This window comes from Paroedura picta, chromosome 11, assembly GCF_049243985.1.
Source record: "Paroedura picta isolate Pp20150507F chromosome 11, Ppicta_v3.0, whole genome shotgun sequence".
NCBI lineage: Eukaryota > Metazoa > Chordata > Lepidosauria > Squamata > Gekkonidae > Paroedura > Paroedura picta.
This window is the reverse complement of record NC_135379.1, coordinates 1432311-1449863: the sequence shown is the minus strand read 5'-3', so window position 1 is coordinate 1449863 and position 17553 is coordinate 1432311. Positions and strand designations below refer to the sequence as shown.

The following is a 17553-nucleotide window of genomic DNA, read 5'->3' as shown; positions in this document are numbered from 1 at the left end:
CAAAGCCAGGAGATCTCCAGGTCCCACCTGGGGATTGTGGCCCCTAGGCCCAGCCTCTGCAAAAAGCACTGCAAGGCGAGTTCTTTGCAAAACTCAGCAGAGGAGGTGTTGGCAAGCTACCCCCCAGGCCTAGAAGCAGCTCCATCTGCCCTGAGGGCTCATTCTGCCCCACAGACTCTCCTTCCTTCCACCCAACCAAGCAGGGAGGGCTCCTCAGTGGATCCGGACCCATTGCGTGCTCAAAGGCAAGAGGCTTGCAATTGTCCCTCCCCACCCCTGCTGGCCCATCTGCAAGGGCATGAAAGGAGCTAACAGATTCCCTCTAAGCAAGCTGGGAATCCAGAGAACCAGGGAGGGTCCATCTAGTCCAGCCTCCTGGCAAGCCAGCCTCTTCCTCTGGGGGGCCAACAGCTGAACTGAGTGGCTCAAGCCTTCCCCTTCAGAGGAGCCCTGCTGGTCCCTCCAGCCCACCATCCCGTCTCACCCAGGAGCCAGCCAGTTTCCTCTGGAGGGCCAACAGCAGGGCAGAGAGGCCGTGGCCTTCCCCAGTGGGGATTCAGGTGTACACTGCCCCTGAACATGGTGGTTCTCTTTAGCCATCCTAACTAACAGGTATCCTCTATGACAGGGGTAGTCAACCTGTGGTCCAAATGCTGGCAGGGGCTCATGGGAATTGTAGTGCATGGACATCTGGAGGACCACAGGTTGACTACCCCTGCTCTATGAGACATCTAATTCACTTTCACCAACATTAAAACCAGTGGACGTCACTTCTTGCTATGCTGTGATGCTCGAAGGTGTATATCCAGAATTAAATGTTGTTGGTCTTAAAGGAGCCGCCCACCAACCCTCTTTGAAAGGGCTCGTTGGCTGGCGGAGTTGTGGCGGCGCCAGAGCTCTAGAGGGCGCTCAAGGCGAGCCCCACCGTCTAAGCTAGAGGGCTGCAGTGAAGAGGCAGCCGGGCCCCTTGTACGACACGGCAGCGCCGCCTTCAGGCGGAAGGCGTTCACTACAAAAGCGGGGGCATTGCTTTAAAGACATAGGGGCTGGATTTTGCAGCTAGACATTAGATTCACAGTAAGAGCTGCTGTAAGAAGAGCTGGTGTGGCCAACCTCCAGGTGGGACCAGGATATCTCCCGGAATGATAGCTGCACTGCACTCTGTAGCATTCAGCTCCCCAGGAGGAAATGGCTGCTTTGCAGGCTGGCGTTATACCCCGTTGATGTCCCTCGCCTTCCCATCCCGCTGGGTGGCGACACTGCTGCCTAACCTGGGAAGGTTTGTAATATTTCTGGATTTCGGGGCGGGGAGGGGCCTCAGTCCTACCGCCCCCTCCGGGGAGCTGCTCTTGGACAATTACAATTGCGCAAGACCCCCAGGACCCCCCAGCAGTTGCCGGCCCGATGCCAGACACCCATTTGCTTTTGCTGCACCAGACCCGGATGGCTGCCAACTCCAGGCGGAGAAATTCCTGGAGATTTGGGGCTGGAGCCTGGAAAGGTATTTCAGTGGGGGTATAAATGCCCGACAGGCCAGTGTGGCGTCATGATGAAGAGCGGTGGCTACTAATCTGGAGATCCGGGTTCGATTTCCCCCTCCGCCTCGACCTGCAGCCAATTGGGTGAGCTTGGGCTAGTCACAGCCCTGATAGGACTGTTCTCCTGGAGCAGTTTTGTCAGGGCTCTCTCAGCCCCAACTACCATACAGGGTGTCTGTTGTGGGGAGAGGAAGGGAACACGATGGGAAGCCGCTTAGAGACTCCTCCGGGTAGAGAAAAGCGGGTTATAAAAGCCACCTCCTGTCCTCCACAGGTGCCGGCTTCTATCGGGGGCGGGGGGGGGGGCGGGCTCCTGCTCGGTAGATGGTGCTGTCGCCCCCTCCCGGCCTGGGCTCCCTCCGGCTCCCGAGGAGACGCCCCTCCTCCCGTCATGGCTGCCCGGACGCCTCCGGCTCAGGTGAGCGGGGTCCGGCGCGCACCTGCCGCGCCTCTGGGGCGGGGAGAAGGGCCTTGCTGCGGGAGGTGGGCGAAGCCTGTGCGGCAGAGCCCCTCCCCCCAGCCACACCTGCGCCAGCAGCCACACCTGGCCAGGTTGCCCGCGGGGCCGGCATCCCCCGCAATCCCAGCGGATCTCTAGGGGAGGGTGGCTGGGGGGGGGGGGTGTTGGGGGACGCGGTGCCCCTCCGAGGCCCCTCCTCTCCAAGCCCCCCGCCCCCCCCGCCTCCCCTAAAGACCCTCTTGATGGGGACCCTGGGAAGTTCATTTCCCCACAGCATCCAGTCCAGCGCAGGACACTAGACATGATCTTAATCCCCCTCCACCGAGGGCCCAGCCCTGCGCCCCCCCCTCCGCTCTCCGCCCCCCCCCCGGTGAAACCGGCCCCCTTGGCCTCCCTCCCTCCCATTTCTTCTCCCAGGGCTGCTGAGTGGCCTTTTGTAAGGACCTTGAGCCAAAGCTTTCTGGAAATCTAGGGGGATCTACAGGGGCACCTCCTCCACTTGCTTGTTCACCCCCCAAGGAACGCTTAGCGGGTTTATGAGACAAGATCTCCCTGTGCAGCATCCGTGGGGAGCCTTCCTCTTCTCTTTTCTTCATCAACAGGCCCCCGAATTCTAACTTTAACCAGCCTGACTGGCCTGTAATGTCCCAGCTCTCCCACGGGACCTTGGCTTTTTCCACATGGGGGGACATTAGCTGCCTTCCGGTCCGTGCGCAGAGGAAGTCCCAAAACCTGCCCGATCCCTGGGCCAATGGAGGGAGGGAGATTCCTTCCTGACCTGAAAGTGAGGGTGGGCAGCACCCTGGGCCGCAAGAGCCAAACGCTGGCTCACCCCTTCAGGAAAGACAGACAGAGCTTTGCTAAGGGAGGCCCGACACACGTGGGGGAAACGTGCGGCATGGACAAGACAAGGATCTCTCTCTCTCTCCCTCCCTCTCTCTCTCTCTCTCTCTCTCTCTCCCTCCCCTTTGGGGCACAGTCTACAAGGGGGGCCCCCCGGAGTGCAGGCTGCCCCCCTCCCCGGCTTCCCCAAAGAAGCGCAGTTGGCGACAGCCACCATTTCCCTGTGGACGGTGGTGGGGGCTGTCCAGGCCATGGAGAGGGCCGTGGAGGTGCATGCCCTGCAGCTGCTGAGCCTGGAGCAGAGATCGGGGTTGGCGGAGAAGAGGTTTACGGCCTGCGAGAAGGCCTTGGCGGAGCTGGGGAGCCGGCTGGAGAGTCGGTGGGCTGTGCTGGGGACCCTCTTGCAAGAGTACGGGCAGCTCCAGAGGCGGCTGGAGAACATGGAGAGCCTGCTCAAGAACTGGAACTTCTGGGTCCTGAGAGCCCCCGTCGGCTCCTCTGCAGAGGCGGCCCAGGTGTGTGGGGCCTGCTGGGATTGTGGCGGAGCGGGGCCGGGCTTCTCTTTACAACGGACTGCACAAAAGGTGCAGGCGCCCTTTTAGTTATTTTTATTACTTGCTTATTGATATCCCACCTCTGTCTTCAGTGGGGACCAAAAGTAGCCAATGTCTTTCTCTGCTCCCACAACCTTTGACCCTCACAACAATCCTGTGAGGTGGGCTGAGAGCGTGTGACTGGTCTGAGGTCACCCAGTGGGCTCCCACAGCAGAGCAGGGATTTGAACCTGGATCTCCCAGGTGCTTGTCCATCACTCTAACCGCTACACCACACTGCTTCCCTGGAGCTTTGCGGGGGAGCCAAAAAGATGGGAACGCTTATTTGGCACTGTCGGACTCTGCCTGCATGGCTTGCACCCCACACACACCCCGTGTAGCTCAGATGCTGTCTCTGGTGGCCCACTGTGATGTTTGTGCACGCTTACAATTTAAGGGCTCGGACGTCCTGGAGGAAACCTCAAGCCACTTTTCTCACGAGGAATGGGAGGATCTGCAGGGCTGGCAGAAGGAGCTGTACAGAAACGTGGTTGAGGGAAACTGCGAGTCTCTGATCTCCCTCGGTAAGGAACTGCCCCCCCCCCACTTTGCAGGCTCTTTTGTGGGTCACATCAGAGAGCAGGAGATGCCCCTCCACATACGCAGGTCTAGTCCAATCACCATCCCTATCAGTGCAACCCAGGGCAATATCTAGTTCAGGGGTAGTCAAACTGCGGCCCTCCAGATGTCCATGGACTACAATTCCCAGGAGCCCCTGCCAGCGAATGCTGGCAGGGGCTCCTGGGAATTGTAGTCCATGGACATCTGGAGGGCCGCAGTTTGACTACCCCTGATCTAGTTGAAGGGCTGTATTCTCCCAGGCATTCCTGGGCCCTCCTGACTGTCCTGCCAATCAAAGAGGGGGGTCTGGTGGGCACACAAGACAGGGCCTTTTAGGTGGCAGCCCCGTGTTTAAGTAACAAGTTTCCCAGGAAGGTTCACCTTTCAAACTTCAGGAGGCAGCTGAAGACAATTTTATTTCGGCCAGCATTTGATTAAGGCAGTTCTAAATTGTGATCTTAACATTTTTTAAATATATATTTTATTTTACATGTTTTCTCTCTTTTCTAAGCTGCTTTGAGCTCCGTAAGGAAAAAAGTCGGCTAATGCATTTTAAAAATAAACACAACAATGGAATAAACTCTTTTTTGGAATACGCCACCCAGCAAGCTGCAGCGGCCCCAGTGGAGTTTTGAACCCGGGTCTCTGAGAGGCTGGTCCGACATTCTGGATCACTACACCACGCTGACTGTCTCTGAGCTAAAACACCCCCAGGGTGTGGGCTCAATGTAACAGCCTTATTTCCTCCAATCAGATTTTGCTGTTTCTAAACTGGAAAGTTTGTCCTGTAGAGGAGAGCCACCTTGTGGCCTCGCCCAGGCAGCCTCAAGGGCCCCCCAAGAGCCCCCCGCCAGGAACCCAGCAGGTCAGCATGCAGAAAACAACGCTCACGGGGAAGAGCAGCGAAGGATCGAACCAGGAGGCTGACCAAGCCAACCGGGCTGCTCTGGGCTTGTGAGTCCACGCAGCAGCGCTGAACCTGGGTGGGGGGGGGGGAAGCTGCTTGGCCTGGGAGCTCATAGGTCTGCCCTCCCTCTCCCCACCACAGAGCCGTCTGCCCCGAGAACGGAGAGGAGCTCTTGGGTTCAGCCCCAGGACGGGCCGTGTGCGGGGAAGGAGGCGCAAGAGCACAGTGGGGGCACCTACGACTGTGAGTATTGGGGAAGAGGCCCTTTCCTCCACCTCTTGGCTCACACGGGGGGGGGGGGGGGGCTTTAATCTTCTGACTTGCCTTGGCAGCTTTTGCTGCAGCCCACCCCCCTCTGTTGGGGTCCAGAAAGATACAGAGGTAGGTGTGAGGGACAAAAGCATCTCGTCTCCTAGTTCCTACGGGGTCTGGCTGCACCAAGATCAGTGTCATTGTTGGGCTAGCAGTTCTTATACTCTGCAAGCCCTCAAGGCCCAAGCCCCGAGGGAGGGAGAGGGAGGGAGGGAGTTGACATCTCACCCCTGCCCATCACAGCCCTGCTCAAGGGGCAGGGTCCTGCCTCTTATACTCTGGGTGGCATCTGGCTCATCCTCAGCGTTCCCGAGTCCAGGGCGGTGGTTCCTTCTCAAGCACAGAGTATTACAGAGTCAGGCTTTTCTTGGGCTTTCCGGGGCTTGCACTATTGGGTGGGGGGAGGAGAGGGTTGCAGATGCAAGTGAAAAGGGCACTTTGCCATGCGGGAAATCCAGCTTCCTCTCGATGCTCTTCTCCTCTCCTAGACTACACAGTTTCTAAACTGGACCCTTTGCCAGGCGACAGGGAAGAGGACCCTGCCTGCACACCCTTCCAGACGGACCTGGGCCCCCAAGCCGACACCGTCTCTGTGGGACAGAAGCCAGGTGAGCTGCAGATCCAGCTGGGAAGGCTTAGCAGAGATCAGACTGTTGGTGGACAAGGACCAGCCTTGGAAGTCCACCCAGCTCAGCTAGGACTATGACTTCAGTTGCCAAGCTCCAGGTGGTGCCTGGACTTCTCCTGGGGTTTCAACTGATCTCCACGCAACAGAAATCAGGTCACCTGGATATAAGGGCTGCCTTGGACTTGCCTTTATGCTTGATCCCTCTCAATTCACTGAAAAACTACGATCTGATTCTAATCTGAAGAGGAGATAATCTGACCATCTGTGCGCTTGAAGCATGCATCCCTCTGTGACCCTGCAGCCACTTCCGACCCTCAGAGGACCTGAGTGGAGGAAGAGAACATCAGAAGAGCCCTGCTGGGTCAGACATGTTGGGGTCCCTCCAGTCCAGCCTCCCGTCTCACCCAGGGGCCAGCCAGTCCCTCTGCAGGGCCAGCCACAGGGCAGAGAGGCCGAGGCCTTCCCCTGAGAAGACCCTCAGAAGAGCCCTGCTGGGTCAGACCAGGGAGGGTCCCTCCAGTCCAGCCTCCCGTCTCACCCAGGGGCCAGCCAGTTCCTCTGCAGGGCCAGCCACAGGGCAGAGGGGCCGAGGCCTCCCCCTGAGAAGACCCTCAGAAGAGCCCTGCTTGGTCAGGCCAGGGAGGGCCCCTCCAGTCCAGCCTCCCGTCTCACCCAGGGGCCAGCCAGTTCCTCTGCAGGGCCAGCCACAGGGCAGAGAGGCCGAGGCCTTCCCCTGAGAAGACCCTCAGAAGAGCCCTGCTGGGTCAGGCCAGGGAGGGTCCGTCTAGTCCAGCCTCCTGTCCCACACAGAGACCAGCCACCTCCTTCATCTTTCCCCTTAGGCTTCTCTTTTTTGTCGACTGATAAGTCGCAGAGGCTCCAAGCTTTTCTGACAGGGAAGGTGCTCCAATCGCTTAATTATTTTGGTTGTCTTCCTTCATACTCTTTCCAGCTCTGCAGTAACCTTTTTGAGACCAGGACGCCCTGGGGAGGGTTTCCACAGCAAGTGACATTCGGAAGGGGATTTGCCCTGCCTGCCCCAGCAGAGCCTTCCTGGCCTGCCTCAGGGGTCTCCCATCCAAGGGCTCAGCAGGGCAGACCCTGCTTAGTGTCCAGGAACTGACATGATTGGGCTAGTTGGGCCAGCCAGACCAGCACCTTTGTGGGACAGAAGAGGCCATTTCACACCCTCCTCCTCTTCTCCACCTGCAGCCCGTGCTCTTTCTGGAGGCGAGAACAGGAGGCAGGAACAGAGGGAAATGCAGGAAAGTTTCTGGACACCTGTGGTTGGATTCTGGCCATGGTCTTTGATGCTATGAGCCAGGACTAGAATCCTGAGAGCTCTGCAAAGCGAGACAGAACTCTGGTGCAGGACCAAGGAGAAATTTAGCGGGAAAAGGCCAAGTGCTTAGAAAGGACCCAGCTGAGGACCTTAAGGGTGCTAGCTGTTGAGGAATCAGAAGGATGAATTCTTGGCCCACAGGGTTTGGCAGCTCAAACCTTTCTGCACCCTCCGCAAAATCACCCCTCTCTTTCCTCCCCTCTTCTTTCCCCTGCAGCTGAGGACGGGGGTCTGCTACCCATTGAGGACCACCAGGGAGAGGACCCTGCCAACGTTCCCCTGCTGCTGCTCTTCCCTGGAGGGTCGGTGGCCCCCATCTGCAGTGGCACCATCGGGGAGAGCCAGCCCCTCTCCAGCCTCCAGGGGGCCTGCCTTGGGAGCAGAGCCGGCGGGAAGGACCCCGGCTCTCCAGCCACGGGTGCCGAAGCCACGGGGGACCGGCCCCACTCTTGCCTGGAGTGTGGGAAGACCTTCAGCCTCCTGCTTAGCCTGCAGATCCACCAGATGAACCACCAGAAGAAGAAACGCCAAGAGGGCACCTGCTGCGGCTTCGCCTTCGGCTGCCCCTCGGAGCTGGTCCGCCACAAGACGATCCACCCCAGAGAGAGGCCCCACAAGTGCCCCATCTGCGGGAAGGGCTTCGTGCGGAAGCAGCACCTCATCCCCCACCTGCGGCTCCACACGGGCGAGAGGCCCTACCCCTGCGCCGAGTGCGGGAAGGACTTCACCTGCAAGCACCACCTCCTGGAGCACCAGCGCACCCACACCGGGGAGCGGCCCTACGCCTGCGCCGAGTGCGGGAAGACCTTCCGGCGCAAGAAGTCGCTGAAGGATCACTTGCCCACACACGGCCCTGAGCAGGGGCAGACGGACTCGGCCCGGGATCTTCCAGACAAGCCCCAGAACGACACGGCCCTCGGAGGCCAGAGCGCCAGGCAGCAAAAGGCAACCCTCCCCCCTGCTCCCAAAGGAGGCCGCTTGGCCGTGCCCGCCCGTTGCTCCAAGCCCAGAACTGGACAGCGGGAGCCCCTGGGGCCGGTGGTGCTTGCGGGGCCTTCTGGATCCTGCTCCTGGGGCTTCAGGGAAGGGCGAGGCCAGCGCTAAAGCCCCCCCCCCCATGGCCAGAAGCCCCTCCGCAGCCTGCTGCCCTGCCCTTGAGAAGACCCTCGGAAGAGCCCTGCTGGGGCAGACCAGGAAGGGCCCATCTAGTCCCCCATCCCGTCTCACCCAGGGGCCGGCCAGTTTCTCCTTCCGCTGAGGTTGCCTCCTGGCAGTGGGATTCAGTTTTAGTGCCTCTGAATGTGGAGGTTCCTCCATGGATCTGTCTAATCCCCCATTAAGGCTGCTTATTCCTGTGGCCCTCGACATGTTCTGGCAGCAAATTCCACATTCTCATTACTCTGTATAAAGACAATAAAATCGGGCTACTTTGGCTCTTGTTCGCTTCAACCCTGGGTTCTGGATGGGCCCAAAGTCCCGTATCGTGAGCCGGGGGGGGGGGGGCGTGAGCCAGGCACGGCCATTGTGTTTCCACAGCGGAGCCAGAGGTTCAGCCTAAGGCCGGCACGATGCGGGAATCTCCTGTGCCACAGAAAAGCTATTTTGCACCCCTTGCTGCGGAGGCCACAGGATGTTAAGCCTCCTTGTAGCTGGAGCACCCAGCCGTATAATGGCCAGGCAGAGACGTGGCTGGCTTTCCAGGCAGCAGATTGGGGGGAAATCTGTTTCGGGGCCTGAGGTGATCCTGGGCGTCTCCTGTGGGCTTGTGGGTTGGTTTTGCCGGGCAAAGTGAGTGGCTTATTATGACGTCTGCCTCTTCTGCGGCTTCAAAAGAGAAAAGTCTGCAGCGGAGCAGGATTCTCCCCTCCCTCTCCAGCAAAGGGCCCAGTGGGGTATCCATAGGTCTCTGCTGACACTTTTCACAGCGCTTGTATTTTAAAAGTGGGTGCGGCTGGGTGGGGCTTGACAGGCGGAGCAGGCTTCTAAGAAGACCCCCCCCCCCCCGCACAAGGCCCTTCCTTCCCTGCGTGGCTGAAGGGAAGCGCTGGCAGCCATGTTGGGAATGGCTCTGGGTCAGCTTTCAGCTACGCTTCGGCTTTTGGTGGTCCAAATTCATCCTAATGTCCCCAGACCTCTCGACATGGACACGGGCCCTAATTCATCAGGAAGCTCTGGGACTTCGCACTACAGTTTGTCGTTGCCTTGGAACTTGGTTGTTTGGGGTCTTTTGCTTCCAGGGGCCGCCCCAAACTGGACAGCAGGAGAGCAAAGGTGCAGGTTCTCGGAATTGGGGCCAGCGGGCTCTGGAACAACGGGGCTGGCCGGGGACAAGGAGGGGCTACAAGAACCGACACTCAACCGGGAGCTGAGGTTGAACATCTAGGAGCTTTATTTAAACCCTTTACATTAAGTAAGAAGAATCACAACATCAAATGCGGAAGTGTTGAATCTAACGGAGACAGTTGTCGTATTACAAGTCCAAGAACAGGAGAGGGAAGGAACCAAGGCAAGACGTAAAACAAGCTACAAACCGGCCCAGCTGTGGCCACGCGTGGGCCCTGAACCCTCTCCCGCCCCTGCCCCCCATGGGCAGGTCGGCCTGCCCCCATTCCTGTGCCCACCTTCCTACCATCCATGCACTTCCAAGCCCCCCACCCCCCTCTTAAACCAGCAACCCCCCCCCCCCTGCATAATTCAATACTGCTGAACAGAAGCAGTGGGTGCCCATGCCCATCGAGCGCCAGGGGGCCAGCGAGGGAGGCCTTGACGGAAAGCCCTTTGGGCCGCCAGGGAAGCCCTGCCTCACGTTTTGCCAGGTGGCCCACTGCCCATTTGACCAGGCGGAGGAAAGGGCAGGCAAGCTGCTCTCCACAGTCAGGGCTTTCAGGCCCGCCGATGGCTCTCTGCCTACGTGGACCCCCTTTGTCTTCCCTGGGGCCACCTTCCTTTCTGGCACCCCTGCTTAAAAAGAGAGAGAGAGAGAGAGAGAGAGAGAGAGAGAGAGAGAGAGAGAAGCAGCTTGAGGTAGGGAGGAAAGATGGTTCTCAGAAAAGTACAGGCAAGAGATTACAGAAGGGAACCTGGAGAACCAGCGGCACGAAGCAGGCCATTCTCCAGCGCAAGAGTGCACACACGGCTTGTTTCGCCAAGCCTCTGTAGGAATCAAGCCAGGCAGGATGCCCTCCATGGGAGGGGGCTCAGAAAGTGGAGTCCTGCCCCCCCTCCAAAGTTACCCTCGCCCTCTCAGCAGCTGCCCCATAATGCACAGAAGACGACCGAGAAGCACACTTGCCCCAGGACCCTTCAGCACCCCTCGCCCCACACTGCACGACTCCCCCACATGGCAGTCCAAGGGGCACTCTTGCTGCGTCCGCCACGCACACCTCGTGGGATTGCACAGCACCCCAGGAGCACCCGGATGGAAGCGCCAGGCCCCGCCTCAGAAAGGACACCCCTCTCTGGTGGTTCAGGGTTTGCTTCCTGCCGGCCACGTGGGCTAGGATGAGGGGAGGTATCCTGAGAAACACGGACCGTGCTGCCACGGGGACTCTGCCCAGGCACGAGCAAGGGACACAAGCCAAGGAGCCCTGTCTGGAGGGCCCAGCTGAAGGCCAGGTAGGGCCAGCGCACTCCTTACTGTGATTAGGCCAGACTGAAGAGGGGGGAGAGGCTGCGTGTTAGTCTGAAGCAGCAGAACCAAGTTTGAGTCCAGGGGCACCGCAAAATGTAATTCTGGGTATCAGCTGTCATGTGCATGAAGAAGTGTGCATGCACACAAAAGCATATACACAGAATTAAACTTTGTGGGCCTTAAAGTTGCCACTCAGACTTTGTTCTCATAAGGCCAGCAATTATAAACCTGAGCTTTCAGACCTGTGAGTAGTGCCATGGTAGAAGGTCATGTGTTTGTAAATGCTCTTTTTGAAAGGGGTGGGATGGGGTGGGGCAGGGGGTCCTGCGTCTCATGCGTATTGCAAAGCTGAGCTGCAAAAAAACAGAGGTTACTCCAAAATCTTTGCCGTCCCCCCAGGAGCAGAGAACAGTCAGTAGGATGTGTGGCAAAGGGGGCAAGCTGCAGCCCAGTTGCTCAGACAGAGGCCAGCTCACATTGGTCTTTCATTCCAGAGAGGTTTGCTTAGTAGGATGAACCACGTCTCCCTCCCTGCTTCAGGGCGTCCCACAAATAGCCGATTCCATAGCCTTTGTGCTCACCTGGGCCAGGTGCTGCTCAAAGACTCCCAGCCAACCTGTGCGGCACCTCTGGCCTCATCACCCCCCCAACACCAGTCATCCACTGGGAAAAGTACCAAGGCGATGGTGAGGAGCAGAGGCAGGAATTTCCTGAAAGTCGCCTCCACTGGGCCGGCCACGAAGAGGCGTACTCCCTCCCTCCCTCCCTCCCCCCGGGCCAAAGGCAGTGGTTTCCCAGACTTCCTCGGGCAGATGCAGTTCGCAAGCGCCCCTGCCTGGCTTTGCTATTGCTGTGCTTCCAACCGAGTAGGTTCGAATACATGCCATGCTCTTCCGCCACTGGGCACTGCCACAAAGTGTAGGAAGACACATGGGTGGCCTCTCAGGGGAGCATACCTGAGCTGTGGTGAAGGAGCTCCAGGTTTCCTTGGGATGCAAGCAGAAAAGACCTCCACAGGTGGCTCCCTGGCTTTCCGCCCCCAACACTACAATTATACGCAGCCTTAGCAGGCTCCATATCTAAACCTCCTCAGTTCACACCTTTGCTACCAACTTTCTGCCACGATCTAATCACAGACAGACCTGCACATAATCTGTCACGTGGTCACTATCTTGGCCCCTTGTGGTTTTCCATTAAGCACGACAACACAGAACTTTCCCAACCGCACAAACTTCCTCACACACCGGAAGTCTGATCCTCCCGCAAGAATCCTACAGACTCTGTCCACCATCTCCTCAACAAAGGGAGGACAATTTGTGTAAGTGAAGCACCTGCCCTGCGTCTCCTAGATCTGGGTCTCCAGCACAAACCTGCTATTCTGAAAGGCCCATCCCAGCCAGGAAGAACTCCACGCCATATGAAGAGTAGTGGTTACTGCACATTGCACTCACAAGAGCAAGGCAGTCGAGGAAGACAACCAACGCCAGAGCCGGCAGAAAATCTAAGCAGGGCCTTTGCACGACTGAGTCAACAACTGGCAGAGGCCACTGGGAAATTCTCCCAGGTACAAACGATGTGCTTTTTGCAACCCTCATTTGTTCAATGAAAGACCCGCAGAAGGCACTGCCAGCCGACTGTGGCTTCTGTAGCTGCCTTCAGTCTTGGAGGGCCTGCGGATGCAAAATCCAAACCTTCAACATCTGACTCGGGCCCCAAGAAGGGTGTTCATTCTGAGCCTGTGCCGTATCACGGCTGGAGCCACAGATATTTCTGGCAATATCGGAGCTAGAATATCCGCTCTTTCAATCCCTCCAAGTGAGCTGGAGAGAGAGCAACCAAGGCCAGAACCATTTACTGGAACTGTAGTATTTACAAACCACTTTCACATCTAAAATTACATGGCTAAACATTTCCATTAGAAACCAAGCTGTCCCTTCCAACAAATCCCGAAGTGTCTCTGGAGGTAAAACTAAATGCAGAAGCAACCCCCCCCCCTTGCCCCCTCGGCTGGCCAGCCAGGACTGGGGGGAGAGAAGGGACACACGCGCGGCTTCAGCGGATGGTCAGTGGCAGTCAAAAAACAATGTGGTTTAGGGGGAAAGGAGGAGTTCTTCACCCCTTTACAAGACACTGAACCACCTCTTGTTAATGCAGCCGCAGAACATAGAAGTGCAACGCTGGGCAATCTTCTCTGCCTGACAAAACGCAGATGACACAACCCGGGCAGGGCCTGCAACACACCTATGGCCTGCAGTGCAAACCGTGAGACGGAGACCGGTGGCCAAGGGCAAAATGGCCCTCCCAGACGTCTAGGCTTGGGGCAGTGAAACGGGAAATGAACAGCGGGGCTCTTATGCCTGCCGGCTGCCAGCCCCCCTCCCTCCCCCCCCCAATATGTGCGAATAGTTTCCACTGGCCTTGCTGCAAATCCTCTCCCTGCCAGATGGCACCTGGCACACCTGCCACTCTAAGATGGCCCGTGGTCCCGTTTCAGAGCACAGGTGTGCATTATTGCTTCAGGAACACGTCCCCATTAAATGGGGACATCTAAACACATTTCCCCCCTCCTCTGGTCTAGAGGTGAAGTTGACAGACTGGAGGATTTGAGCTGGTGCTTGGGAATTCGGGGAGCGCACATGACACATAAGCCAAGGGACCATGACAGATGTCAGAGGGGAGGAGACACAGGGAGGATGCTGATGAGCCTTGAGGGGAGAAGGAGGCCGCATCCTCCAGCTTGTAGGAGACCTTGCCAGCACACAGGGCCAGCTGTGGGGTCCCACGAGCTGCAGACCTTCCCCACTCAATAGGCCAGCTGGCCAATGGGCATGCAGGGCACGGTCTGCCAGGACATTCTGATACTTCAAGTCAAGAAGACGGCCCCCTCTGGGGAAGCCCCCTCAGTCACTCCCACGGGACTGTCCCTCGGCAGGAGCCAGAGCTGCCTGTCCGGCCGTAGTCCACCACTCCCTGCCCAAGGCGGCTTCCTGGCGGCTGAGGCACTCCTCCGCCAGACCCTCTCATGGCTTGCAAGCTGAGACGCGCCATGTTGGCTTCTGAGCTACAGAAACCGTGAAGTCGGGCAGGACACCGGGGGCAGGGCGACTGGAGGGCAGAGCGTGGCACGAGGAGGGATGCCAGATCGTGGGGGGGGGGGAGGCGGGCACAGGACGGACTGTTTCTGCCACCTTCCACCGAGTGAGGTTCAGCAGGTTGGCAAGGGCAAAGAGGGAGGGGGAAGAGGGCCAGGCTGGGCAAGGGAAGGGAGGGCAACACAGACCCCCCCCAGACCCCCCCCGTGCACAGGATCTGCCACTGCCCCGTCAAGTTTCAAGAACGTCCCAAAGAGGAAGATGAGATGAGGAGACTGAGCAGGCCGGTTTGATGCAAAGGAAGCCTGTTACAATTTCAAAAGCCATTTTTATTAGAAATCATGCAAACTTCAATATAAACCCTCCGACAAGAGCATCCTGTCAGTGCGTGTAAATGCAGAGCCTGAGCAACCATCGCTGGAAAACCTCCCGACCAAGGGAAAGAGGAGTTCCCTTCAACACCCCCCCTCCCCCCCCCCAGACTGCCCCATGTAAGGAGCCTGGACCCCCCCCCCCCCCGCTCACTCCCGGCAGTTTCGACTCTCAGATTTAAATTAAAATTTCCCCCAACTCTTCACAAAACACACGATTTTAAAGTTTTATTTACATTTCATTCCTTTTAGTGTCATTTGCAATGCAAAATGAGCTCAAAGCCCTAAACGTTTGCAGTTTCCCTGCAAGACCGCAGGGCTCGGGGGGAGGGGGCTGCTCTTGCTCTCCTTGGCCCCGGCTCTGCCCACCCAGCCTCAACCTCTTCAGACCCTCATTCACTTTCAGTGTCTTTCTGGGAAGAAACGCCCGCTGCCCTCTCCTCCCCCAACCTTCTTGCCCACCAAAGCCCTGCCTGGCCCCTCACCACATGCACATTTCGGAGCTCGGTCTGCCATGACACGGGCTTCAGAGACTCCTGCCCCTCCAAGGCTTAGAGCCCTAGGAGGGGTCAGGCGGCAGGGGAGAAGCCGGTCTCCCGTGCAAAACCCCCTGGGGGGTGTGCAGGCGACCCTCTCGCCCCGCTGTGGCCACTGGAGCCCCACCCACCCTCACCCCTCAATTCATCCTCTGTCGTTTTCTCAATGAACATGGCTTGATGCAAATTTTGTCCCGTTATTTCAAACATATTTTAAACACGCACAGAAAAAATTAAACACCACACAAAATAAAATAAAAACAACACAGTTAAAATGCCTGGATATGTAGATCGGAAGCCAGTGGTGCTGGGACAGCGTTAACGGTGCTTTAATTCTCCTATGGCAAGGGGGGGGGGGAGGGGGCAGGAGAAGGAAGCAGCAACACTTTTTAAAATCACAACAGAAGGAGGGAGGGGAAAGGCGGGGGGGGCGTGGGGGGGGGAGAGAGAGAGTTAGAGAGAGTTAAAGAGTTCCAACAGAGAGTGAAGTTCTGTGGGAGAACAGCAGAGACCAGCATTAAATATGGGAAGCAGCAGGGGGGGCTGCAGCAGAGGCCGACCGAGGGTGTGTCGGTGGGTGTGTGTATGCACAAGTGTCTGTGTGAGTGTGTGAGCGAGGGAGACAGCAAAGCTCACCCCCCTGAACACCCGCCTGGCCTCAGCCTTCGCTTCCCGCCTACCCAGCCGGTCCGGAGGGATCCTTCTTTTGGGGGTACATTCAGAATTGCACACATGTGTCTGAGCCGCCAGACAGGGACCGCCTGGGAAGAGTCTTCTCTGCCCCCACAGGAGACCCAGAGGCGCTCAGCTGGTCGGCGGCCGCCGCCATCTTGGGAGCCCTGCCCACCACATCGTCCAGCTAAGCAGCCGGGCTCCGCGTTGAGGGAGACAAGCTTTGTGCGTGGGGGGCGAGAGGGTGGTGGGAGGGCGGTGGGGGGGGGCAGAGTCAGAAGCCTTGCTGTGGGAGGGCGGCAGACACCCCCCCGGGGAGGGAAGCCCCCTGCTGCTGCTGCTGCTGCTGCTGCTGTGGCCAGGAGGCGGCGGAGGCGAGGGATCCCAGACTCTCGCTGACAGAGGTGCTGCGCCGAGGGGAGGGGCCGCCGGGGAGGACGGGGGGGTCGGAGGCTGCGGGGTCCGCTCCGTGGTCTGTGCGGGCCTTGGCCTTCTGGCGGAAGAGCAGCTTGTGGGACTCAATCTGCAGCGGGAGAAAGGGGAGAGAGGGGCGGAAGGCGACACCAGAATGTCAGCGTTAGATGCCTGGAAAATAAAAGGGTGATTGGCTTCGTTAACAAAATGGTTTTACAAAACACACACACACACACACACAGACACACAAAACATCCAGAGGCATCTAAGATGATTCCCTTTCCTCTTTAAAGAAGCAGAGTGTGGATAACCCAGGCCCAGAAGGCTGCTCTCCCTTCCCGACAGCCTCTTCCTGCCCCCCACCCCCAAAAACATCTCCGGGTGAGGGGGGGGAGAAAGAGAGAGGGGGGGGGGAGAGTGAGAGAGGGGGGGGAGAGAGAGAGGCCTGGAACTTACTTGTTTCTTGTATGTGAGTGTCGAAGCTCTGAATTTCCATTTGGTCACCACCGCCCTGAGTGGGCGTGGCCTGCCCCACGCCATTCTCCTGTGTGGCACCGCTGCCAGGCAGGGGCGTGGGCACAGCTCCGTTCTGTGGGGCTGCTTCCTCGCCCCCCTCATTCTATAATGAAACAATGGGGTGGGGGAGGACAATGAGGCGTCAATACAAGGATGGGGGTGGAATGGAGGGAGATGGAGACATGCTGGACAGTGACGTGGGACTCGCCTGGAATGCCCTCGCCAGCACAGGGAGCGTGCCACGGGGCCGAGGGGGTGCACAGAGCCACCCGGGATGGCCTGGATCCAGGCTCAGCTGGACGGCACGTTTCCCGGAACCTCCCTGGTTGAGGCTCTGGGCCTCTGGTCAAGACTAACGCTCCTGCCTCCAAGACTAGCCTGCTCTCCTCTCCAGTCTGGCCCCACTCCCGTAAGAAAACGGGGGTTGCCGACATCATTGGTGGTGCGAAGTGCACGAAGTCACATCTGGTGCACGGTGACCCCCCCGGGCAGGCTTCTGTAACCAGGGTTTCATGGAACCCTGGAAGGGTTTCCCGAAGGAAGGGGACTTTGACAAATTTTAAAAATATATAGAAGATGAATTCTATATATTGTTAACCGTTTATCTGGTGACCTGTCCCCTCTCCCAGAATGGCCACTGATGGGCCTGGGGTGGGTGGGAAGGGGAGGGCCCCCAGGTGAGCGGGGCCACCGCTCTGCTTCCCAACCGTATTTCTGCACCATCGTGCGGCTTCTGGGGTTTCTCAAAGCCTGGAGAATGTCTCAGGGGCTCCTCAAAGGGAAACGGGTGCGAGAGGCTGCCCCGGAGCCTTCAAGGCAAGAACTAAACAGACGCCGTTTGCCACGGTCGACCTCTGCGCAGCCACTGGGCGTAGCTTGGAGGACTGCGCAGGACGGACCCTCTTTGCATCCAAGGCCCGACGAGGCTGAGCCACCCAGGGCAGGGCAAGACGGGCTCGGAGGTGGTTGGCCACTGCCCGCCAACCCTGGGCTTTTGTGCCGGTTTTCCACCCAGGGCTGATCCTGCTGAAATCTGACTAGATGGGGCGAGGCTGGGCCCGGCAGGACACAGGACCAACACCACTGCAACAATGTACGGCTGCGGCTGCTGCTGCTGCACATGGGCTTTGCGCTTTT

The 17553-nt window shown here is 58.4% G+C and overlaps 2 protein-coding genes across 21 annotated transcripts in view; one reads left to right on the top strand and one right to left on the bottom strand.

Moving 5' to 3' along the window:
• The first annotated feature begins 1027 nt into the window (after positions 1-1027).
• Positions 1028-8633, top strand: LOC143820945 (zinc finger protein 783-like). Its single transcript, XM_077304388.1, has 8 exons — positions 1028-1279; positions 1813-1956; positions 2978-3356; positions 3832-3958; positions 4750-4860; positions 5044-5145; positions 5703-5822; positions 7402-8633. The coding sequence occupies exons 1-8, from the start codon at positions 1143-1145 to the stop codon at positions 8286-8288; spliced, it is 2007 nt and encodes a 668-aa protein (XP_077160503.1). The 5' UTR covers positions 1028-1142; the 3' UTR covers positions 8289-8633.
• A 5582-nt stretch (positions 8634-14215) lies between these two features.
• Positions 14216-17553, bottom strand: part of MAP4 (microtubule associated protein 4) — a 145774-nt gene continuing 142436 nt past the window's right edge. For 16 of the 20 annotated variants that reach the window (XM_077304286.1, XM_077304284.1, XM_077304287.1 and 13 more), the window contains one exon: positions 14216-16009. In XM_077304286.1, the coding sequence (XP_077160401.1) occupies positions 15761-16009 (249 nt within the window). In that variant the 3' untranslated portion in view covers positions 14216-15760. Of the gene's footprint in view, positions 16072-16356; positions 16520-17553 lie in introns of all 20 variants that reach the window. The other 4 variants (XM_077304289.1, XM_077304282.1, XM_077304275.1 and 1 more) reach the window with 2 other exon arrangements.